The sequence below is a fragment of the Humulus lupulus genome, chromosome 8, assembly GCF_963169125.1.
Source record: "Humulus lupulus chromosome 8, drHumLupu1.1, whole genome shotgun sequence".
In the NCBI taxonomy this organism is placed as follows: domain Eukaryota; kingdom Viridiplantae; phylum Streptophyta; class Magnoliopsida; order Rosales; family Cannabaceae; genus Humulus; species Humulus lupulus.
The window spans coordinates 5561709-5587843 of record NC_084800.1 but is presented as its reverse complement, the minus strand read 5'-3'; the positions used below and the strand labels follow the sequence as shown (position 1 = coordinate 5587843).

At 36.2% G+C, this 26135-nt stretch overlaps 2 protein-coding genes and 1 pseudogene across 5 annotated transcripts; all 3 read left to right on the top strand.

Annotated features, from left to right (window-relative positions):
- The first annotated feature begins 1978 nt into the window (after window positions 1-1978).
- On the top strand, window positions 1979-5076 carry LOC133794306 (cysteine-rich receptor-like protein kinase 44). The gene is made up of 7 exons (XM_062231508.1): window positions 1979-2934; window positions 3010-3153; window positions 3253-3374; window positions 3469-3682; window positions 3891-4128; window positions 4256-4406; window positions 4573-5076. Exons 1-7 carry the CDS (start codon window positions 2127-2129, stop codon window positions 4915-4917), a joined length of 2022 nt encoding a protein of 673 aa, XP_062087492.1. The 5' UTR covers window positions 1979-2126; the 3' UTR covers window positions 4918-5076.
- A 1034-nt stretch (window positions 5077-6110) lies between these two features.
- On the top strand, window positions 6111-9877 carry LOC133794314 (cysteine-rich receptor-like protein kinase 44; annotated as a pseudogene).
- An 11538-nt stretch (window positions 9878-21415) lies between these two features.
- Window positions 21416-25559, top strand: LOC133794290 (cysteine-rich receptor-like protein kinase 10). Of its 4 annotated transcripts, none has more exons than XM_062231487.1 (7): window positions 21416-23049; window positions 23155-23280; window positions 23726-23847; window positions 23980-24190; window positions 24324-24561; window positions 24751-24901; window positions 25040-25559. In XM_062231487.1, the coding sequence occupies exons 1-7, from the start codon at window positions 21507-21509 to the stop codon at window positions 25352-25354; spliced, it is 2706 nt and encodes a 901-aa protein (XP_062087471.1). In that variant the 5' UTR covers window positions 21416-21506; the 3' UTR covers window positions 25355-25559. The 4 variants fall into 4 exon arrangements, with proteins under 4 accessions (XP_062087471.1, XP_062087470.1, XP_062087473.1 ...); XM_062231486.1 differs by having other exon boundaries at window positions 21417-23049; window positions 23720-23847; XM_062231489.1 differs by lacking the exon at window positions 21416-23049 and having other exon boundaries at window positions 23985-24190.
- The last annotated feature ends 576 nt before the right edge of the window (window positions 25560-26135 follow it).

The window sequence follows — 26135 nt, the reverse complement described above, 5'->3', positions numbered from 1 at the left end:
ATGCGGCCGCTTGACCACCACGGCCAAGGCGTTCTCAGAGGAACTAGGGGGTTTACCCTATTTTGCCGCTTAGGTCGGAGGGATTGTAAATCTGAAATAGTAATGACCATTTTGTACTGAGAACAACTTGTAAATGTTTTGATTAGCTCTGCAAAGCAGTTTATAATGTAAAACATCCTTTCCTTTTATTGGTTTTTCTACCTTAACATGTTAATCACATTTAGAGCACATTTTTAACCAAAGGACTCGGGTAAGGGGTCAAATTTCCGGTTCACCGTTCACCGTTCACCGTAACTGTTCTGGGGTAACCAGGACGTTATAGGTACAAGATCTTGGGAAAGAGCCCCAACGAGAGCACCAAAAACTAGTTGATCTTGGCGGAACCAAGTCAAGGCTGCTGGGTTGGGGGCAGAAACACTTCCAGTGGTGATGGTTTTGGGAGGAGAAGGAAAAGAGCCATCGATATATTTCCATAGATCATAACCAAGAAGTGTTGCTTGCAACTGAGTTTTCTAGGCTATGTAATTGGTGGGTGTTAACTTGATGATGTTTTGTAATTGGAGAATAGTAAATGGCTTAGCAGGCTCATTAGTATTAGGAATGGTGGACTGCTCATTCGCCATTGGAAGAAAGAAAAAAAAGAAGAATAATAGGGTGGGATCGTGTGGGCTATGATACCATTTAAATGTTTAGAGAAGAGATTGTTTTCTCATTAATATTATCAACCTTTAAATAGGCAAATACAAGATATTTACAGTATATTTTGGAGAACTAATTCACGTAAAGTATTGTTGGAAAATGGCATTAAGACTAGTTAAGCAAATATGAATTATAATAAATATATATACAAAACATATAACAGAACAGACTTTAATGTGGAACAAACTTTGCATTGTGTATATCTTCTACGAAGGCTTCGGCAAGTTGGCGTGTTCTTCGCTGGACTAGGCAAGGCATCTTCTTATTGGTTTGAAGTTTCTATTTTTTTTTTCTTATTGTTTCCTGGCAACCAAACACAAGAAAAAGTGGGTTTTTTTTTCTTCTTTGCAGGTTGAGATTTGAGCATGAATGTTCTGATTTTCTTTTTCTTTGTAGTGCTAGATTTTGAATGGATATGAGTTAGGGTTAGATTGTTTTATTATTATTTGGATGGGATTTTGATTTTCAGAAAAGAAAAAAAAATTGTGTTTGGTTAGTGAGAAAGTGTGGGAAGAAGAAGAAGAAGGAAATAACACTTAATTTTTTATTTAGTTTTATTGTTTTTAAAAAAAATCAGTTTTTATCAAAATTTTCTATCTTAAATTAATTAAAATTAAATTTTAATAATATATTTTAATTAGACCAATCACGAAGTGATATGAGTTGGTCTAGTTAGCCATAATGGAGACTAGCAAGCAGAACTAGATGTAATTACACTTTTAGGAAGGTACTTTCCTCACTAAAAAAAAATTGAGTCCATGCCGGTTACAAATCCCAAACATTAAGTATTTATGCCGCAAATATTTATCTACCTATATGGTATATATATTGTATCACAAGATTCAAAACCTAAAATAATAAGAGTGATGATTGTGACTCATTTAAATTGTACACCTTACCCACAATAATATTAATTAATTTTATATTAATAATTAAAAGTGATTTGGTCATCATTTAAAATTATCTGTGCTTAAAATTTGACAACATAATATAATATTATTGTGTGTAAAAATTGTGTACACAACATTACTCAAATAATGAGACAATGACATTAGTGCTTTTCAGCCAGCGGTGGAGATGCGACGCTTTGGAAGGCATTGCAGGACTTGTCACGATTACATCATAGAAATAAAATTATCATGATTATAACATGACTCCACAACAAAAAATATATTTATTCATCCTTGCAAAAAAAATACAAAGAGAGATTTTATAAGTCGTTGTTAGATCAAACTTAGTGGTTAATATAAAAAATAAAAATAAACTATCAAGATAACCTAATTTTTGACTTGGGTGACTCAGCTGTAATAACTCAATCACCCTCAGTTCCCTCACTGCGTCTCTCCGGCTTGGATCCAAATCGAAATTAAATCAACAAAATCTGAAAGCAATTTTAGTTAATTTTTAGTTAAAAAGAAAAGAGAGAGATGGAAAAGTTGTCTACCAAGTTTTTCTGTCTATTCTTGGCTCATGCCCTCTATTCGAGTTCTTTAATCCACCTTGGAGAATCAACACCAGCGTACAGCGAACACGCATGTACAAATTCGACGGCTACTGATACTCTTTTAACCCAAGATAGCACCTACCTCTCCAATCTCAATATCCTCCTCTCCTATCTCACCTCCAACGCCACCAAAGATGGTGGCTTTTACCAAACCACCGTCGCCAGCGGCACTCCCGACGCCTCAACTGGCCTCTTCCAATGCCGCGGAGACATAACTGCTTCCGTATGCCGAGAATGCGTCGGAATCGCTTCTACAGAGGTACTTAAGCGGTGCCCACTAGAAAAGCAAGCCGTAATCTGGTACGACGTGTGTTGGATACGGTACCAGGACAGCTCTGTCTTCTTGCCGAACCCGGGCATAGTGCCGTCGACATCGTTGCAGAGTTCGGAGACCGTGACGGAAGCCGAGCGTTTTAACGAATTGTTGGCGACTGTTATGGACGCACTAGCGAACAAAGCAGCGAATTCCGGGTCGGTTAAGAAGTTCGCGACGGACCAAAAGAACTTCCAGAGTTCGCAGACTTTGTACGGCTTGGCGCAATGCACACCGGACTTGTCGGCGTTCGATTGCAACACGTGCTTGCGTAGCGCCATCGGTTTCTTTCCTGATTGCTGCAGTGGCAAACGAGGTGGGTCCGTTTTCTTGCCCAGCTGCATCACCAGATTCGAGTTCTACCCCTTCTTCAACTCCACTGCTACACCTTCAAGTTCAACTCCGGTTCCACCTTCAGGTAATCATTTTTATCTTTCTAAAATAGAGAAGAAATGCTAAGCAACCTTTTAAGCCTATACATATTGTGCAACAGGAAAAAGAAACGGTTCAACAGTTACAATTATTGCCATTGTTGGGCCAATTGGTGTGGTTCTTATGGTCTTCGTGATTGGCTTCTGCTTCCTCCGTAGGAAAGCAAAGATGAGGAAATATCTCTCTATTCGGCGGCAAGACAGTGGTAATTTTTTCATGTTTCCTTAAGATGGTGTTTCTTGCATTTAGGGAAAAAAAAGTGCTATAGCTAGAGCCTTATATTTTTTTTGTCTTGTCGTTGTAGTCCGAAATGAAATTTCAATGGCTGAGAGTTTTCAATTTGCCATGGAGGAAATTAAGACTTCCACTAACCACTTTTCGGATGAGAACAAGATAGGGAGAGGTGGATTTGGTGAAGTTTACATGGTATAAATAATTATGATAAAATTCTCTTATAGGTGTACTGCGTTAATTTATGGGCCAAATTTGAAGTTCTTATCACTCCAGTTTTTACTTTCAGGGTACCTTGAGTGATGGACAGAAAATAGCCGTGAAAAGACTGATTGGAAATTTAGGGCAAGGAGCAGAGGAACAATTTAAAAATGAGGCCAAATTGATGGCCAAGCTTCAACACAGAAATCTTGTAAAGCTATTAGGATTTTGCTTAGAAGGAGAAGAAAAAATTCTGATCTACGAATATGTGCCCAATAAAAGCCTTGATTTCTTTCTATTCGGTATGGCCCCCTGAAATTCTAAATTCATGTATATATATTCTAAGTTACTATGATTTTTAATTATACTAACCTATGAAAAGCATAACACAATAATTTACTGATTGTTCTCCTGATAAGTTTTGATGACTTTTCAAGTGTTGAATTGAACAAATGTATGTTAATTTACCCTTAAATGCCCTTTCTGATTGGATTCAAATACATGTTACAGATGATGAGAAGAAAAACATGCTAGATTGGTCAACACGCTACAAGATTATAACAGGGATTGCGAGAGGAATTCTTTATCTTCATGAAGATTCTAGACTTAAAATTATACATCGTGATCTAAAAGCTAGCAACATTTTATTAGATGACCATATGAATCCTAAGATTTCGGATTTTGGCATGGCAAAAGTTTTTGTTATGGACCAAACTCGTGGAAGTACCAATCGTATTATTGGAACTTAGTAAGTTTTAAATTAGGTCTAATTATTAGCATTGCTTCCAAATTCAAATATTAGTCATCAACCTTCACTTTGAGTTCTTGATAAAGAAAACACAAATTTTGACTATATTAATCATGTTATTTTGTAGCGGTTACATGTCTCCGGAGTACGCCATGCATGGACAATTTTCTTTTAAGTCGGACGTGTTCAGCTTTGGTGTGTTGGTTCTTGAGATTCTCAGTGGCAAGAGAAACAATTTTTTCAATCAATCACACGGTGATGGAGACCTCTTGAGCTATGTGAGTGTGACATTAACTTATTCACATGTGTATAATTGATAAAATCTATTTAGATCATATGTTTATCTTCTTAATGATTGAATGACTACGGAACCAGAAAGGAAAAAAATAGTGTTTTGTAGGCATTGCAACATATTATGAAATTAGTGTGTAAAACTCTATGCAGGCTTGGGAGCTTTGGAAGGAAGGAACTTTCTTGGAATTGTTGGATCCAACTTTAAGAAATTCCTTCTCAAAAAATGAAGTGATTAGATGCATTCATATGGGATTGTTATGTGTTCAAGAAAATCCTGTTCATAGACCCACCATGGCAACAATAGTTCTCATGCTCAACAGTTACTCTGCTATACTTCCACCACCTCAACAACCAGCAGCCCTATCTCATCGTAATAATAGAACACAGTCGAGCACGGCAACTACTGGTGAGCACCAATCTAATCAATCTATGCCCAATTCAACACAATGGTCAGTTAATGACGGATCCATGATCACTGAAGTCTACCCTCGATAGTACAGGGTTGGGTTGGCACAACTGTCAACTATATTTTCTAAATTATCTGTTTACTTTGTATAATAAACTAACTACTAGCATGGTTGCAAATATAGGACCATTGTAATGATCTTAATAGAAACTTATTTTGCACAACTTCCCGCATAATTGGGATAAGAACTTGGTCCAATTCTAGAACATTATGCTAATTCATGTTCAAAACCAATTTTCAAGAGCGCATATGCTAAGGGTTTCCTAAACTATTTTTTAACCTTTTTTCTAGTTAATATTACCTTTCACTCAAAACAAATTCTGGGCTACACCAGGGCTACCTTGGTGAATTGGTAGTTAACCACATATATTACTAATGAATATAAGTTACATAGGTAGTAGGTACGTTGATAGTGTAACAGGCTATACAAAATTACTGATAAAGGTACCTCGAAGGATTCTCACCCCTTTGATCAAGTAAAATGCATACCAACACGTCCACATCCTTCCCTTCCCAACCCCTCTCTTTCTTCTCTGTTTACGTTCATGTTGCAGCTTTGATTTTTCTCTGTTTTCATAAAAATACTTTCTTCAAATTTGTACTCCTCTTCTGTAAATAGTACCAATTACTTTGACGAAGAAGCAGAGAAGATTATGAGTAGCACTGTAGCAGTTTGCTTAGCATGGCCAAGACCATCCATCCAGTCCAAATGGTTTGACGGAAAACAAAGACCGATTACTTATAATTAACAAACCATAAATGATACGTTATCTTCGTTCTATTGATTTTTTATTCATGATTAAGGCATGCAGGTGTCAAGATGGTCGTTAAACACCAGCTACTTTATTATTATTATTATTCTCCTTCAGTTTTATAATTCGTCAAAGTTGATTTTTTCAATCGTGAGGCAGATAATATCATATTAAATTGGAGTTCAATATTCCCCACCCAAAAAAAAATGTGCTTAATTATCATAGTTCGCTCTCATTCAACCACTGCCTATCAATGATTGGTTTTTTTAATATATATATAGGTTATATAAGTGATCCAGAAATATATATTGTTGTACTTTTATTCTTTATCTTAATGTGTTCAGATACAATTTCTTTAGTGGTAGGGAACTAAGTCTCAACTATTTTGGATGATGATTTATATGACCGTTTTCAATAGATTATCTCGGCCATATTTCAGGACCTCAACAATGAACAAGGCTCACAGTTTGATTTCATTGGGGACTTTAAAAATGAGTCCCTTAACTCTACTTCTCTTCTTTCTTTTCACTTTGTTGCACCTTCCCACTCCCAACCATGCCCAACTTATAGACTGTACCTCCAGTGCTGAATACTGCTGGAATTGCAGTTCCAACGTTGGAAACTACTCTGCTAATAGCTTGTACCAAAGAAACCTCAACAGTCTCTTGCTCTCTTTCCCTTCCGTGACACTGCCACCAAACAGCATCGGATTTTACAACTTGTCATCGCCACAAGTGTTCAACAAAGTAAACGTAATCGCGCTATGCAGGGGAGACCTTGATTCCGCCGGTTGCCTGGCTTGCTTAAATACCACAAGTCGCATGATCTTGGAACAGTGTCCAAGTCAGATGGAAGCAATCTTATGGGGCGAGAAATGTATGGTACGGTACTCGAACAGGTCTATATCTCAAGTCCTAGAGGAAGAACCCAGTCGAAATTTGCCAAGCCCGAATCCTGTACCAGACGCTGAAGTGTTTAAAAACGTGTTAAAGCCTCTGCTTGACAAGTTAATAAACGAATCTAGTTCTGATGTAAGAAAGTATGGAACAGGAAATGCCAAGGTCCCTAACGCTCAGCCAATATATGCCCTTGCTCAATGCACACCCGATTTGATCGAGAAGGAATGTAGAGCTTGCTTACTAGACTCTAGTTTAAGGCTCCCAGGTTGTTGCGCTGGAGTAGATGGGGCCAGAATACTTAAACCCAGCTGCACTCTCAGGTTTGAGTCCGGACAGTTTTACAACACTAAGGCACCTCAGCAAAGCGGTGTATGTACAGAGAAGGCTGAATATTGCTGGAACTGTTTATCTAATGATAACGACACTAGTATCAGCGTGTTCATGAGAAATGTCAATGAACTCCTGTCATCTTTCTCTTCTGATAAAAGTCAAAGTGAAAGCGGGTTTTTCAGTTCTTCTTTGGGAGAAAATACGAACAGAGTCAATGCAATTGCATTTTGTAGAGGAGACCTTTCGCCAGAAACTTGCCGGAGTTGCGTGAGTCGCTCTAGTCAGAATATCTTGGCCAGGTGTCCAGATAGGAAAGATGCGATCCTTTGGGACGAGCGTTGTATGGTAAGGTACTCCAACAACTCAATATTCTCTGTGAGACAAGATGACCCTAGGATGTATATTCCGAACCCAAATGACGCTTGGGAGGCAAATTTGTTTGCTCTTACTCTTAAACCGTTGTTGGATAACATAATTAGTAAAGCGTCTTTGGGCGATTCTTTAAAAAAGTATGACTCTGGACAAGCCACTGTTCCAGGGTACGAAACCATATATGCAGCTGTGCAGTGTACTCCTGATTTGAACAAAGAAGAGTGTAGTGGATGCCTAAATGAGGCGGTCTTGTTCATTCCCCAACAGTTTGAAGGAAAGCAAGGTGGAAGAATTCTTAAACCCAGTTGTAACTTAAGGTATGAAGTTAGTCCATTCTTTGATGCTACAGCTGATCAGCAGCCACCGTCGTCGCGTAGCTTCTCTAAAGGTGCAGTTTTTAAAGTTAAACCTAATATAGTGATATTGTATCAGGAAATGATAAGTGAAAACTGAATAAAGAAGAGTGATGACTCTTTTTTTTTTTCTTCAGGAAAAAGTAATACAACACGAAAAGCTGTTGTAGCTGCTGTTATTTCGTGTGTTACAATTGGGGCGATTATCATTACAGTAATAATTTTTTTGAAGTTGAAGAGGAGGAAGCAAAGTGAAAATCTTGAAAGTAAGTTTGATTTAGATTTATTTATTTTTGTACTTAATATTTGCTCTGTTGCTTGCTGCATACGCAATTGTTTAAAATAACATTCCGACCCCTGCTTTTATGTTTTTTTTTTAAAAAAGACTTTCATTATGTTAAATAAATATAAAAACAGCATATGAAATTCAAATTACTGGGTGTACTTAAGAATATACCATGGCTTGTATGTCGGACTCATCTCTTGTGTGTGTGTCACCTATAACCAATTTGATTATACTTTTTGAAGTTACGGAAATCAGCTGGGCTGATTCTTTGCAATTTGACTTAGACACTATAATTACGGCAACTGACGACTTTTCCAATGAAAACAAACTTGGAGAAGGTGGATTTGGAGCCGTTTACAAGGTAAAATCATAACAAAGAAAGTGATTTTCCGTTCATAATAAAAGTTTATATATCAAAAAGTTATTTGATCAGTATCTTGATTGAGATTTGACACATTCACATTGCATATTATTCGATGTACCCCTTCTTCAGGGTATGCTATCTAATGGACAATATATAGCAGTTAAAAGGCTCTCCAAGACCTCTGAACAGGGTGACGAAGAGTTTAAAAATGAAGTTAAGCTTGTTGCCAAGCTTCAACACCGCAATTTAGTTAGACTTCTAGGCTTCTGCCTGGATGAAAAAGAAAGACTTCTCATTTATGAATACGTTGCCAATGCAAGTCTTGATGGATTCATATTTGGTATGCAAAAATATGTGCTTGTGTGTTGCATGGCTGGAATACTTTGACTTTTTTTTAATTTCATAGCAAGCATAAGAGATATATTAGTGTTAACTAAACATAACATGCATGTATATATGCCAATGTAGGTCCAACCAAGCGTGCAGAATTGGATTGGGATATACGTTACAGAATAATTCAAGGCATTGTTCGTGGTCTACTTTACCTTCACGAGGACTCTCGTCTAAGAATTATTCACCGTGATCTCAAAGCTAGTAATATTTTGCTAGATGAGGAAATGAATCCCAAGATAGCAGATTTTGGAATGGCAAGGCTATTTGCGTTCGATCAAACCCAAGGCAAAACATCTCGGATAGTGGGGACCTAGTAAGTGCTTCTCACGAATCATGCTACATTATTTGGTATTTCCATACTTGTGTCAACACATCAATTTCCAAATCCTATAACTTAGACCGTAAGCAAATGGAAACTAAGATAAAAGAAGAATATTATATGACTTTTCTTTTCGTCGACTGCTGAATAAACTAATTAGTGACACGAGTTTGCCTTTTTACAGTGGATATATGCCTCCAGAGTACGCACTACACGGACATTTTTCGGTCAAATCTGATGTATATAGCTTTGGAGTGTTACTGTTGGAGATTGTGAAAGGAGAGAGGAACAGTAGTTTTCAAAATGGGGAGGAAATGGAGGACCTTATCACCTATGTAAGTTCAAATTAATGTTATTCCTCTATGTACACATACAATTTCTCTCTCTGTCTCTCCTTTCAATGTGGGTAACTTGTAAAATATATATGTATATAAATGATGTTAATTCATGCACGACATTTTCAGGCATGGAGAAATTGGAACGAGGGGACTGCTATAAATATTATAGACCCGAAACTTAGACTGGGTTCAGGAACTGAGATACTGAGATGCATACACATAGGATTATTGTGTGTACAAGAAAATGTAGCAGACAGACCAACCATGAACTCGATTGTTATCATGCTAAATAGTCAATCGGTTACACTTGGAGTCCCTTCTAAACCTGCATTTTTCATGCATAGTGATTATGGAGCAGACATGTTATCCTCGGATAGAAACTTAAGAGAGTCTAATTCAGCAGACGGTTCCAAGAGCGGCTCTATTCAAGGTCAAGCACAAGCATCCATAAATGAGGCCTCACTTTCTGAACTCTGCCCTCGCTAGTCATCAAACCTTATCTTTATTATTATTGAATGTGGTTTATGACTAAAGCCACGTTGATATGTTTTCTGTCTTGAGTGTATCAGTTCACGTGGTTCAATAAAATATCGAATTGATCTAGTAATCATATTGAGTTGGAACTTGGAGATATAATGTCATTTAGAAGTGGATATTTACTTTTGGAATTAGTTGCAAAATGAATTATGGTAATAATTTCACCACGAACTAAGAAAACGGTAGAGGAAGAATATATATAGCAAGCCTCCATGAAAAGTCATGTAAATTAGTTGATGAGTTGTCATATTAAGTTTATCAGCTTTCACTGAAAACAAAACAGAGATTGACTCTATTTACGTGAAAATACCTACCCTTTGATTAGGTGTGTAAATATATAGCAACCAGTCAAAATCCAAGTGTGCTGTACACACGTAGGCTAAACACATTCTTCAAATTTGGAGTGGCCTGGTCAACCATGTATAAATAAAGATGTCCAACACTGACACTACATGATTAGTTATTAAAACGTTGTAATTATTATTAAATTAAAATAAGTAAGATATTAGATTATACATATAGGGTTGATAGTACTTTTTAGCAATTCTTATAAATTACACGTGCTGATGTGATAATGCCACATTATAGAATAAATAATCATATCAATATTTTATTAGCCATATAAAATGAAAATTACCAGAAAAATCACTTTACATCACTTTAAATAGTTTTGTGAAGTTTTTAACTGTCTGAATAAAATTAGGAGCTCAATAATATCTACATCATAATTTGGTACATAAAAATCCTAAAAAAATCTTCTTTTTATTTTTTTGTCAAAAACAAATTAACGTTTAAAAAAAAAAAAACAAAAATTCCACATGCTGGCTCGTGTGTTACCCCCAAAAAAACAAAAAAATATATAAAATTTATCAAAATATGCAGCTTTATATAAAAAAAAAAAATATGAAAAACCATTTTTCTATTTGAGATGAGAGAGAAAGGTCCTACTAGCAATGATGCGTTTGTCCTCAGGATTTTGTCTTCAGAGAGACAACGTGGCAGCTTTTGTTAATAAAAAAATTAATGGCAAAAACCGTTGCTATGCGGGATTTCCGTACGAAAGCATAATACAGAATATTGAGTCCATGGTCAATACCATACACCACTAGTCGCTGGCTGCTACTATATGATACACGTCCTCAATTTGTCATTTAGTATTTTGGAGTCAACTCACACCCATTTTTCCACCAATTAATTGGGAGAGACAAGCGTCCGAGCTTCTACCACCCAAAGATTACAACAAACAGATATTTTGTGTTTTGGTAAATACAAATTACCTTAACCATGAATCAAAACGTTGATTTTTCCAAGGAAAAATTTGTTGAATAAACCTACTCTTCTACATCATGTATTCGTGAAAAAAAAAATAAAAAATTCACGGGACCCACGTCAGAAATAAAAATATTATATGAAAATGGAATTCGATCTTTCCCACCCAAGAAAATATATTATTAATTAACGTACTTCATCCTCTTTCCACACCACTACTGTACCTGCTGAAGCAACATTGCATACCCAACAAGGCTAGTCAATGAAGACGACGACCACCAAAAAATCTCCCCAAAACAAGAGAAGATCCTACCATGTTACAGGCAGAAAAGACCCAACCAAGAAGTCGCTCACCACCTCATGATAAATGCCCACAAACGCGATTTTTCACTACCTACTACATTTACTGATGACGATGGTACAACAACTCACCAACCAAAGATCACAAATCCAAAAGTTCGAGAACCTGATGGATCCCTAAAAAAGATCTCACCTGCAGAGGCCGTCTTGACTTGGCAAACGGAGAACATGCTAGCTCAAAACAAAACTCTAGCACAGATCGATGAAAAACTCTCTCACGTAAGCCATAAGGTGACCAAACTCAGTGACGAAATCTCAAGGGTCGACACAACTATGAGCAGACTAGTCTACAGAATCTCGGAGGTACACGAAGAGCTACTGACCATGGCAAAATCCCAGCATGCTCCACATGACATCTTTCGGGCTAAAGAAGCAGAACTTAAAAGTCTAAAAAGCCAGTATGTCGCTATGCAAAGTCACCAAAAAGAAGTCTCTCTATCCCTAGGCGTAAGTCCCACACCATGGATGTTTTCAACAATGCCACAACATTCCCAACCACTAGCAATGCCTACAAAAAGAGGTGATCAAATACTTCGCCTCAAAAGAATCCTTGAAGAGGAAGACCAACTAAAGAAACAACAAAAAGAAAAGCAAGTAGACGACGGTCAGACAAAACACCAGCTCATGGTCCAAAAGACAAATCGCCTTACTGAGCTAATCCATCAACATTGCTTAGACAGCCTCCCACAAATTAATCTTAACGAAGAACTCGATGGCTCAAGCGACGATACGCAATCTTCCTCCTCTGAAAAATCTGAATTATGGGAGACCGACGATGACGACAGTAGCGACGAAGCCCCACATCAATTCATGACACACCACACCCAAGCTTCGGGGGTCGAAAGAGAAACAGGGTTTCCTCCAACAGAACCAATCATAGAAGAGGAGGCGTCATCCTCAGAAGAACAAAACACCACCAGGCACAACTTTGCGACAAGCGGAAAACCTCATACCTTCACGTTAGATGATTTACCACCAAGTCAATGGCGGTCTCGCTTTCAAGAATTCAAAGCCTGGACCTTGCTCGAAGCCCAAAAGCCCAGAGCAGAAATAAGAGACATCCTTCTGCAACTTGTATCAAGGTTCACTGGAATACTGCAAGACTGGTGGCAATGTCTAGGAGAATACATGCAACTTCAATTCCTCCAGGCAGAATCAATTGAAACAGCTGTAAACCACCTCTATGTCGAATTTTGTGGGCAAGATGCCCAGGTAATCGAGAGACTCCGAGCAGAATTCTTCAAAATGAAGTGCTGCTCAATGGATAAGAATGACTTGGAGCTACACTATCAAAGAATGTCCAAAAGATTCTACCTAATTGGGGGAGTAGATGATCCGAACCTAAAGCAAGCCTTCTTGGCGTCCATCCCAGAACCGCTTGGCGAAGAGACGTTCAGACTCCTCTCAGCAAATGGCAGAACATTACAGAACACAACTCTTGGTGAGCTATTCCAGACAATAATGAGAGCACTAGAAAAAATGTGCTCCCAGAATAAATTCCTACAGGAATACATGAAGCAAACAAAACAGCTCGATAAGGTGTGCAGTCCAAGAGATCTAACAATCAAATGCTCAACTAAGTCATCTTGTTCCTGCGAAAGGCCAAGCTATGGTGGGAAGAGATACAAAAGCAAGTCATTCAAACCAAGGACTCCATGGAAATTTCTCCGAAGGAAAAACAGACCAGGCAAGTCTTCTAATAGATGTTTCTTGTGCGGACAGAAATGACACTTTGCCAAGCAATGTCCAAAAGGCAAAACGGCAAAGATGATATCACACATCCAGGATGTAACAGGAGTATCCCTCTCAGACGATGATGTCGAATCCGTGTTCTCTATAGAAGATGAAATCTCCCCGTATACTGTCTGTGCATTACGACCATTCTCCCACTCAGACGACGATAGTGCAGGGGGCATCTTCAAAATGAATGCCATAAATTCTGTTCAACCCATCCCTATGGAAAAAATGCAAATCATCCCAACAAAATACTCCAAGTCAATCAAGGTGGCTGCCTTCTTTGATACTGGAGCTTCCTACACCATCATGAATCCTGATATTCTACCACCAGAATTTTGGAAGAAAAAGAAGCAGTACTTCCACGCAGCAAATAACCAAATTTTCTGCACGGAACTAATCAGCAGGCCCATCAAGCTGCAATTTTTTCCAGGCTGCTCAATCGTCCACAGGATCATCGGCTCCAAACTTCCGGGAAAGGATTTAATTATAGGTTTCGACCTCTACACGAAGAAAAAAGGTCTGAGAATACTTCCACAGGGGTTGGCGTACAAGCAATACTTCACTCCATGGGAGCAGGTTCCGAATTACTTCCACATGACTGAAGATTGTCTGACATCAATCAAAGAGCGCATTATCCAAAAATCATGTGCTAATTCTCATATGGAGTTCTCAAATAAATGCGACCACCCACTATGGAAAAATGAGGAATTCTTCATTTCTCTCCCATTTAAGATGAATGAAGATGCAAACCCAACTAAAGCAAGTCATCCGGGAATGAGCCCCGATCATCAAAGCCTGGAAAACAAGGAATGCGAAGAGCTAAAAGCATAAGGATTAATCGAAGAAACTGAATCTCCATGGGCCTGCCATGCATTCTACGTCAACAACAGATCAGAACAAGCCCGAGGCAAGCAACGACTAGTAATAAACTACCAACCGCTCAACCACTTCCTAACAGATGACAAGTTTCCTCTGCCAAACAGAAATTCCTTGTTCTCCAGCCTATCACAAGCAAAGGTATTTTCCAAATTTGACCTAAAAGCAGGTTTTTGGCAACTAGGAGTCAAAAAAGAGGACAGGCCGAAAACTGCATTCTGTCTCCCAAACCATCATTTCCAATGGACTGTAATGCCATTCGGGCTCAAAACAGCCCCATCCCTCTTCCAAAAAGCCATGAGCAAGATATACAAGCCCATCTTAAACCAGGCCCTCATCTACATAGACGATATCCTCCTTTTTTCCCCTGATATAAAATCCCATACCAATCTTCTAACCCAATTTGCTGGTATCACTGAAAAGTATGGAATAATGTTATCAGAAAAGAAGATGGTGTTGGGCCAGCCCAAAATCGAATTCCTAGGGATGAAATTGCACAATGGCACATACGAAGCCCAACCTCACATAGCCCAGGAACTCCACAAATTTCCAAATGAAGGCCTCACAAAGACCCAAGTCCAACAGTTCCTAGGGATCGTGAACTACCTCAGAGACTTCGTGCCCCACCTGTCAGGTTTCACAAGCCCATTAACCAAGATGCTTCAAAAAGATTCTCTACCTTGGGGAAAAGAACAGACAGAAGCAGTGAAAACCCTCAAAGAGTTAATGAAAGATTTACCACCGCTTCAGATTCCATCAGACGGAAAAAGAATCCTGCAGACTGACGCAAGCGACAAGAATTGGGGGGCGGTCCTATTAGAGGAAGACACCAACAACAAAAGAAAGGTGTGCGGGTACAAGAGCGGAGCATTCAAAGATTCCCAACTCCACTACCACTCTACTCTAAAAGAAATCTTGGCGGTCAAAATGGGAATAATGAAGTTTGAATTCCACCTCATCGGTCATAATTTCTTGGTCGAAACAGATTTCTCATCCTTTGAAGGAATGCTCACATTCAAGCAAAACAAAGCTGTCAATGCCCAATTACTCCGATTAGCCACGTGGTTCTCTCGTTACACCTTTCAAGTCAAGCACATCAAAGGAAAATCAAACACCATCCCAGATTTCCTTTCAAGGCCAAACCGGAGTACTATAAATATAATCTCCCCAGAAACTAATCAACCCATCCCTCTAGTTTTCATGGCAAACCCTGCAGCAATCATCTCTACATTTCCAAAAGATGCCCAAAAAGTCATCAACCACAAAACCCCAAAAATAAAGGCCATCCAAAATGCTTTAGATATCCAATCTACCCTTGTTAGAGGTCATGGAAAATCAATGGCAAAAGAGTTAGGCTTCCATCCAAAGTACCCATTTGCCAAACTCTTTCACATGGAGAATACCATTTTTATGCCAAAAAAGATTACCCACATGTTCTGGTACTTAATGAGCTCCTACACTATTGCTATTGAGGTTCACACCATAGGACTCCGAACGTCAGTTCGTAGCTACATGCAAAGGCCTGACCTCCGTCCAGCATACCAACATCCTATGGATCTATTGCAATGGTTCAAACCTTTATCTGATTGGAATGATCTGCTCACCCAACAATGGGAAAAGGTCCGCAACAAAAGGCCAGTGGGTTTATCTTATCCAGCTGATGAGAACGTGGCAAATCCAACAAAGTGCTACACCATTCTGTTACTAAAGCTAAATGTCAACCAGGATCTGACATTTACACCAAATGTTCAAATACACAGATCCAGCGAATATCCAATGGTTGTCATCGGAAACCCTGAACACCGACAGCTGGAAAAACTTATGTTTAGCACAAATGGCATCATTCCTGATGAAATGTGGCCACGACCAGAAGACGACGCACCTTGGGAACAGTATCCAGCAGATTACTCACTAAGGATGGAAAAGGATATGGATTATTACAATCAACATTACGCTGAATATGAAGTTGATTATAATGATTCAATCTTCCAACAACCAGATACCCTGTGCTCATCTCCAATAACGACTTCATTAAGAGAACTTGATGAAGAAATAATGAGGGGATTATCAATCAAGAAAAGACCAACACGTGGAGAACCAAGTATGTCTGATGGAGATGGCAGTGATGACACATGCATGAGTCCTGATCCAAGTCATAAATAAACCCATGTGACCTCTGAGAAGATTCGCCCACCCATGTGATGCACCCAGCTATGCTGACTAGATTCGCCTAGGTAATAACGTTTTTTCAGAAAGACTACACTGAAATTTGCAGACTCCCTGAAGACATCAGAGATTCCCTGCAGCCTGAAAAGACAACTCTTTGTATTAATGATAAAAAAAAAAAAAGAGTCTGGAATAGCAGAGATTCCCTCAGTCTAGGGAAGGGTGTATTTTAATTTTCTGTTTGTCGTTTTAGTGGAAGGGGATTATAAATACTCCTTCACATTTCACTTGTAAGGGCATCAATTTCCGAATAATAAAATCTTCTCTTTCTCTACAGATTATATGGCTTTCTAAATACCCCTTTGGGCTCTTTCTCGTATAGGGGAAGAAGTAGGATAAAACCGGGTCCAACATTAGTAGTGTAAAGATACATATCGCAACATCTTTATAGAAAGAATCAATCTCAAACAATATCCCGCCCAGGCAAAGTAGACGCCATATTGGGGATGCGTTTTTGAGGTTGGATCTTACTATATTGACTAGCCTTGTATCTACATACTATAAATACCTCAATCCTAAATCTATCTAAACTAATGGTGTTAGGGGTGCATTTTATGGGTTTTGGATGCATCGAGTTCGGATTTTGTGAGTTTTGGGTCGAGGAAAGTGGTATTGAAACCGGTTTGAGATTTTTGGGGTTTGGGGTGATTTCAGGTTTTGAGTTTGGTCGTGTTTCGGGTGGGTTTGGTCAAAAAATGGGATTTGAGCCGAAAATGGGCATTAGTAAATTTTTGTCTAAAATACTATTTTTTTTACACTTTTTAAAATTTTTTTTATTTTTCACATGTTTTTTTAAACTTTATTGTTAGTTTGATAATATTGATTTTTTATAAATTGAGTCTTGGTAATATTTTTTGAACAAATATTAATTTTTTAACCTGAACTCGTGTGCCCTTACTTTCAAATTCTGAACCTGACCCGAAACCCGACCAAACCCGAATTTGACGGGTTTTGCAAAAATTTGGATTTTCGGATTGCGGGTTAGGCGGGTTTGTGAGTTTTCGGCTCAAATGTTCACTCCCAGAAAATGCAGTTCCAACGCTGGAAACTACTGTGCAAATAGCATGTACCAAAGAAACCTCAACAATCTCTTTGCTGAACCAATTTGAATTGGTTAGACTATTATTTTTGCACAGTGTTGAACCAATTTGGTATACCCTTGTGTGTGAACTAATATATTGCAGCGAACTTGAAAGGTTTAGAACAATATGAAAAGTGGTAGTACTAATATGATACACACTTTTCGAGTTAGATGGAAAATGAATCATATATGGTATTGCTATAAAACAAATAAAAACTGTCTATTTAGACAGGAGGAATAGTAAGTCTCCATTGGGAAAGATTGAAAAACTAAAAGGAAAAAACAAAGTCATATAAATTAATTAATGACTTGTCATATTGTTATCATCAGCTTAGACCGAAAAGAAAAGAGAGTAATGGCAATGGAGAAGAAAGTTCAAAGAAGATTGATTATATAAATTAGCTTCACACGTATTCACATGAAAATACCATCTTTACATTGTTAGAATATAGGATTTTTTCATAAATACGGATTTTTAGCCATTAATATGTAAAAATATAGTAATTAAACTTATTTTAGTTTGTATGGACAAATTTAATTAAAAAAAATCAGATTATGGGAAAAAATATGACATAATAATGATTTTTTACAAAAATATGACATAATAATGATTTTTTTACCAAAATATGGGAAAAAATCTCATAGAAGGGAATACAAGTTTTAAAAAGCCATAAAATAATCCTTGTAAAAAAAAAGCCATATTTTTTAAAACTTTATTAAAAAACTCATATAAAATGTAATTTTCACTTAGAATATTTTATATGGACTGACATAATTATGTGTTGCTCACGCAGTGTCGTGATTAGCATGTAAGGATAACTATATAATCGGTATTGCATGCTATTACCATCAGGTCATAATGGGATGAACATAACGTACTAACACGCTCGGGCCCATGGATACGCCCTCCACGTCTTTAGGCCAGCCCATTGGGCCAAAGCAACTAATCATCTCATTGGGTATCTAGGCCTAATAAGCCCATTATGGTTTATAAAAAAGGGTTACACCATTTTATTAAGGGTGTGTGGACAATGGGTGTTTTAGAGAAAAAATGAGAGAGTAGTGTTCATCAAAACCCCAAGCACCCATTTGATCTTTGATGTGTATGTGTGTGAATTGTGATGAGCATAATTATAGAAAATGATGGTTCATAAACTTGATCACAAAAGTACGTAAAACTTACTTTTTCATATTGTGTTTGATGCCTTAAATAAGATGATTTTATAGTACAATATTAATATGAATATGTTTGATCAATTATTGATTATCGTTGGATCCTCAATTAATTTCAACATACGCACATTAATTTCTTCATCTTCTCGTCTCTTTCTTCTCTGGTTCCTTTCACATGTGCAACCATATTTTTTTTGTTTTCACATGAACACATTTGTCCCACAAAATGCATGTTGTCATTATCAAGGGAGGTTTTCGTTGTAGCTAGAGAGGTTGCCCAATTTCTTATTTTTGAAAAATTAATAATATTTTATTTACTTTTGGCCACAAAGTTGCTTCTAGTGCTGATGCTCTTGTGATTGGTTAGCCGCCTCAGTAATTCTCTATGTCATTTAGTTGTAACATATATAATTATTAGTTTTAGAATATGTTCAGGCCCCACCCATCCACGTCGTTGACCAAAAACAAAGACCGGTCACTTATAATTAAAAAGCGATGCACGTGATCTTCGTTCTATTGATTTTTCATATTCATGTTTTATTATTCGTCAATGTTGATTTTTCCATCAATTGGAATTTTCAATTGAGTTGTTAATAATACAAATATCACTAACATGACACAATAATTTTCCGACTTAGTCACACCTCTTATTCACCAACACTTGTTTGTTTTAGTACAGAACAGAAGATGACAAGGTCTAAATTAATTCTTTGATGTTGTGTTTAACGTTGTTGCTCACAAATGTGAGAGGAAACAAATTTCATTAGAAAATTACCACTATAGGTACAAGAACTACCTCTATAGGGGGTATAACTAACAAATGCATAATTATATATATAAAAGAGTCAAAATCCCCCTAACAGAATTCGAATTTTGATAAGCGGCATTATTTATGCATCCCAAAAATTTATAATAACAACCCATTATTAAGTTTACCCCATTTTATTTATCAATTTTTTTTCCCGCATAAATACTCATCTCTTTTACTAAAAGTGCTTTTATTTGAAAAGCAAGACACCTCAATTTTTTTTAAACATTTGAAAATACCAAATTCAAGTAATATAGGATATACATTTGCTTAGTTTTATTTATAATATTTAATAATTATATTTATTAAATTTGTATTATTGTCATATGAATTTCAAATAAATAAATAATATTATATATAAAAAAATAACATAAACATATTAAATAAAAAATTAAACCAAAACATTATTTATACTTATATATATATAATATGATAATCTTTTTAAATATAAATGAAAATTAAAAAAACTAAGATTATATATTATTATTACAATTATATTTTATAATATCTAAATTCATATTAATATAAGTATTAAATATCTAATATTAAATATTATTATAATAATAATATTTTATAATATTTGAATTCATATTAATATGATTAGTAAAAAATTATAATTATATATTATTATCATAATAATATTTTATATCATTTAAATTTATATTAATATAATTATTAAATATCTTGCTTTATATATTATACATTTGAATTTGAATTTATATTAATATTAATATAATTATTATATATGTATTCTTATATTAAATATTAATATAATAATGATATTTTAATTATAATATTTATATTTAAATTTATAAAAATATAATTAATAAATATCAATTTAAAGTTAGTTTTAAATGTATATTCCGTTAAAGTTAACAAAACATACCATTAAAATCAATAATTTATATTATCTATCTACTTTTTATATAGAAGAGAGTTGCATTAGAGGATTTTTATATTGATAAAATTTTAAATTGTTGCTCTAATGTTAAATTGTTTTTTGGGTTTAAAAATGCTCAATTTCAAAGAATGTTTTTAATTCATAAGTATATTATAGATTTGGTAAGTTAGGGTACTTATAAAAGGGAATTAAAATTTAAAAATGTATATTTTAATCATTTTATATAAAAAAAAATATGTGATTATATTATACTACGAAACAATAGCATACTTACAAATTTTTGGAGTGCAAGTATAGCTACCTCTTCGTAATGAAAATTTTGTACCAATATATTTTGGAATTACTAGTAGGCACATCCGGCCCCGCAGGTGTAAAAACCACTTTCTCGCCCCCTCATAGTCATGGACTAATTATATATATAATTTACTTTATTGGTGGGCTCTCGGTAATTTTGACTTTTTGAACCGTTTTTAGTGTAATTTTTTTTATAATTATGTATATTGTAGCTATTTAGAGCATCGACGCGATTTTTAGAAAATTCAGAATAGTTAATAGTACCGAAAACTAGTCCATGTTGTTGCACGCGTGACTAATTTTTTTTATATCGCGTGGAAATCAACATGTTTGAACTTAGTTTTTGATACGGTAAACTATTCAGAATTTTCTGAAAATTTACAGGATGCTCTAAACAACTACAATATACACGGTCATAAAAAAAATCGCATCGAATACTTTTCACCAGTCAAGAATACTGAAGAGATCTTAAAGTGAAGCCAAAATACTCATATATATATATATATATATAAATAAAAGAGTGAATTAATGAGAGATGACATTCAAGGAAATTGTTCAATAAATTACTTACTCTGTTTAATCTTCTCTATGTATTCATGAGAAAAACGGAAGCGACGGACAGATAAAGTATCACACAATTGGAATTCTACGCACCCCAATAAGAAAATATGTGCTATATCCACTTTTATGAGATTAATCAATGAGGGAAAATATATATACATATACAGTAATTTTTTTCTTTATCTTAATATGTTCACATGAAATTTTCTTTGGTGGTAGGGAATTCTTGATGACAGAGACACATCGACGAAGATATGCATATTAGACATGGCTAAGGTTAACATATAACAAACAATCTTGACTCTTCTTACCATAGTTCTTGATGACTCCTGATTTTGATCCATATATCAATTTCAAGCTTTCCTCTGCCATATTTCAGGAACTCAACAATGAACAAGTCTCACAGCTTGATTTCATTGGGGACATTAAAAATGAGTCCCTTAGCTTTACTTCTCTTCTTTCTTTTCACTTTGTTCCACCTTCCCACTCCCAACCATGCCCAACTTATAGACTGTACCTCCAGTGCTGAATACTGCTGGAATTGCAGTTCCAACGTTGGAAACTACTCTGCTAATAGCTTCTACCAAAGAAACCTCAACAGTCTCTTGCTCTCTTTCCCTTCTGTGACACTGCCACCAAACAGCATCGGATTTTACAACTTGTCATCGCCACAAGTGTTCAACAAAGTAAACGTAATCGCGCTATGCAGGGGAGACCTTGATTCCGCCGGTTGCCTGGCTTGCTTAAATACCACAAGTCGCATGATCTTGGAACAGTGTCCAAGTCAGATGGAAGCAATCTTATGGGGCGAGAAATGTATGGTACGGTACTCGAACAGGTCTATATCTCAAGTCCTAGAGGAAGAACCCAGTCGAAATTTGCCAAGCCCGAATCCTGTACCAGACGCTGAAGCGTTTAAAAACGTGTTAAAGCCTCTGCTTGACAAGTTAATAAACGAATCTAGTTCTGATGTAAAGAAGTACGGAACAGGAAATGCCAAGGTCCCTGACGCTCAGCCAATATATGCCCTGGCTCAATGCACACCCGATGTGACCGAGAAGGAATGTAGAGCTTGCTTACTAGACTCTAGTTTAAGGCTCCCAGGTTGTTGCGCTGGAGTGGATGGTGCCAGAATTCTTAAACCCAGCTGTAATCTCAGGTTCGAGTCCGGACAGTTTTACGACAGTACGGCACCTGAAGATAGTGGTGTATGTACAGCCGACGCCGAATATTGCTGGAAATGTTTAGCCGTTGAAAACGACACTGGAATCAACATTTTCATGCGAAATGTCAATGAACTACTGTCTTCTTTCTCTTCTGATAAAACCCGAAGTGTTTACGGGTTTTTCAATTCATCTATGGGAGAAAACTCGAATAAAGTCAACGCTATTGCACTCTGCAGAGGAGACCTTTCACCAGAAAATTGTCGGAGTTGCTTAAGTGGCTCTAGCCAAAAAATCTTGGGCAAGTGTCCAAATAGGAGAGAGGCGATCCTCTGGGACGAGCGTTGTATGGTACGGTACTCCAACAACTCAATATTCTCCGTGAGACAAGATGACCCTAGGATGTATATCCCGAACCCAAATAACGTTTGGGAGGCCAATCTGTTTAGGCTTACGCTTAAACCGTTGTTGGATAACATAATTAGCAAAGCTGCTTTGGGTGATTCTTTAAAGAAGTATGGTTCTGGGCAAGCCACTGTTCCAGGATACGAAACCATATATGCCGCCGCGCAGTGTACTCCTGATTTGGACAAAGACAAGTGTAGCGGTTGCTTAAACGAGGCTGCCTTATTCATTCCCCAACAGTTTGATGGAAAGCAAGGTGGGAGGATTCTTAAACCCAGTTGTAACGTAAGGTTCGAAGTGAGTCCATTCTTTAATGGTACAGCTGATCCTGATCAGCGCCCGGTGTCGCCTAATTTATCTGAAGGTACAGTTTTTCTAATTTATCTGAAAATTATGTCATGAAATTGAAGTTTATGCTATCTGATAAGTCAAAACTGACAAAGGAGAGTATTGGCTTCTTTTTTTCCAGGAAAAAGTAATAGAACACGAAAGGTTGCTATAGCTGTTGTTATTCCTTCTGTTGCAGTTGTGATAATTATCATTATGGTATGCATTTTCTTAAAGTTGACGAGGAAGCCAAGTGAAAATATTGAAAGTAAGTTTGATTTATCTTTTGTTGTTGTTGTCGGTAATTAATATTTGCTTTACTACCTGCTGCATAAGCAACTTAGTTAAAATTTATCAATATGAAAACAGCCTTTGAAATTCAAAATTTATCTAATTTGATCTTAAAATTTGGGGATAAATATACACACACATTTACTTTAAAGGCATTTTAAGTATGAATTAATAAATTTTGTACCTATTTCATACTTTAAAAAATACATCAGTATGTTTTGATAGTTTTCTAAATATATGGGCTTAAATTGTACATTTTCCATAATTGATTTTTTTCTTTCAGGGGATAATTGAGATGTTATTATCCAATAATTTTTTTTCTAGGGGACATTTATACTCTAATAGAAATTACAGAATATATACGGAATATACTCTAGCTTCTTGTATATTAGACTCATCTCATGTGTGTTTTGAAGCTAAAGCTGCAGAGGACATCAGCTGGGATGATTCTTTGCAATTAGACTTCGACACTATAAGGAAGGCAACCGATGAATTTTCTGATGAAAACAAACTTGGAGAAGGTGGATTTGGAGCCGTTTACAAGGTAAAATCATAACAAAGAAAGTGGTTTTTTGTTCATAATAAAAGTTTATATATCAAAAAGATATTTGATCAATATCTTGATTGAGATATGACTCATTCTCCTTGCACTTTATTCCATGTACTGCTTCTTCAGGGTAGACTATCTAATGGACAATATATAGCAGTAAAAAGGCTCTCCAAGACTTCTGGACAGGGTGATGAAGAATTTAAAAATGAAGTTAAGCTTGTTGCCAAACTTCAACACCGCAATTTAGTTCGACTTCTAGGCTTCTGCTTAGATGAAAAAGAAAGACTTCTTGTTTATGAATACGTAGCCAATTCAAGTCTTGATCGATTCATATTTGGTATGTAAATATGTGTGCTTTTGCGTTGAATGGTTGGAATACTTTGATTCTTTTATTTCATATATACTAATCCTAAGATATGTACAAAAGTGTTGGCTAAACATAACATATATACATGTATATGCATACGCAGATCCAACCAAGCGTGCAGAATTGGATTGGGATATACGTTACAGAATAATTCAAGGCATTGTTCGTGGTCTTCTTTACCTTCACGAGGACTCTCGTCTAAGAATTATTCATCGCGATCTCAAGGCTAGTAATATTTTGTTAGATGAGGAAATGAACCCCAAGATAGCAGATTTTGGAATGGCAAGGTTATTTGTGTACGATCAAACACAAGACAAAACTAATCGGATTGTGGGGACCTAGTAAGTGCTTCTCACATCTCATTCTACAACATTTGGTTTCCATAGTGTCATCACAACAATATCCAAATCGTACAGCTTAGACCGTAAGCATTTGGAAACCAAGATAATAGAAGCATAATATGTATAAATATGACTCTTTCTCCTATTGCTGAATAAACTAATAAATAACATGAATATGCCCTTTTACAGCGGATATATGGCTCCAGAGTATGCACTTCATGGACAATTTTCTGTCAAATCTGATGTATATAGTTTTGGAGTATTACTATTAGAGATTGTGAAAGGAGAGAAGAATAGTAGTTTTCAAAATGAAGAGGAAATGGAGGACCTTATAACCTACGTAAGTTCAAATATTATTCGTCTGCATACACGTACATTTTCCCTCACTCTGCCTCTCTTTTTAATGTAAGTAATTATTAGACTGTATGTATATAAATTATGTTGATTCATTGAACTTATTAGTTAACAACATTTTCAGGCATGGAGAAATTGGAAGGAGGGGATACCTACAAATCTTATAGACCCAAAAATTATATTGGGTTCAAGATCTGAGATACTGAGATGCATACACATTGGATTATTGTGTGTTCAAGAAAATGTAGCAGACAGACCAACCGTGAACTCAATTGTTCTCATGCTAAATAGTCAATCGGTTACACTTGGAGTCCCTTCTAAACCTGCATTTTTCATGCATAGTACTTTTGGACCAGAGATGACGTTATCCTCTAATAATAGTAACCCAGGAGTGTCTAAATCAGACGGTTCCAAGAGTGACTCTGCTAAAGCATCATAAATGAGGTCTCAATTACTGAACTCGGCCCTCGCTAGTCAACAAACTATAATATTGAAAATGGTTTATGTCCTCTTAATGTTTTTGGTAAGGTCCTAATTTGTACAAGTGGGCACGGTCGTATATTGCGTTTAAGTGCATCCGTAGTGTGTAGTTAAATCTGAATGTATAACTTTACATGCTTTATATAAAATATCAAATTGCTCTAGTTATCATCTTGGAGATATAAGCTCATATAGATAGAGAAAATAAAAATTATGGATAACATGTATTATTTAAGAGCATAATTTATTTCATATCAACACTCAATCTATACAAAAATCAACCCTTCTTTTTTAAAGAAAAGATAAAATTAATAGAATCCTATTCTTCAGTAGATTGGTACCTACCCAACTCCAAAACCATCTTATTTACCATATCCGATGTGTTAAAATATAAGAAAAACAAATTTTAGGATCACAAAAATCAAATTATTGTTAAATGGGACTGTAATCTATCAATCATTGAACTCGATTAGAGTCCAAAAAGAAGAAATTCTACACTGCATATATATAACTCCACAAGAAACATAAATCTGTTAAAGCCATCTTTTCTAAAAAAAACAAAAAAGAAATCTGTTGAAACCAACATTCACCATAAGAATTGATATTATTTATTTTTTTCAATTAATTTAGGCTATGTTTGATAAGAAAGAGGTAAAGTGTTAATGACCATCAGCCTATGAAATACTGAGAATGTGATGAAGAAGATTGAATAATACCATTTGTCATTTAGAGTCAAAGGA

What these genes read in the sequence shown, in the direction of transcription:
- LOC133794306 (XM_062231508.1), top strand. Translation starts at nt 2,127, where the DNA reads ATGGAAAAGTTGTCTACCAAGTTTTTCTGTCTATTCTTGGCTCATGCC. An exon ending in TATTCGGCGGCAAGACAGTG is followed by an intron (nt 3,154 to 3,252) that starts GTAATTTTTTCA and finishes TTGTCGTTGTAG; the next exon opens with TCCGAAATGAAATTTCAATG. An exon ending in CCTTGATTTCTTTCTATTCG is followed by an intron (nt 3,683 to 3,890) that starts GTATGGCCCCCT and finishes TACATGTTACAG; the next exon opens with ATGATGAGAAGAAAAACATG.
- LOC133794290 (XM_062231486.1), top strand. Translation starts at nt 21,507, where the DNA reads ATGAACAAGTCTCACAGCTTGATTTCATTGGGGACATTAAAAATGAGT. An exon ending in AATCGGATTGTGGGGACCTA is followed by an intron (nt 24,562 to 24,750) that starts GTAAGTGCTTCT and finishes GCCCTTTTACAG; the next exon opens with CGGATATATGGCTCCAGAGT. An exon ending in TGGAGGACCTTATAACCTAC is followed by an intron (nt 24,902 to 25,039) that starts GTAAGTTCAAAT and finishes CAACATTTTCAG; the next exon opens with GCATGGAGAAATTGGAAGGA.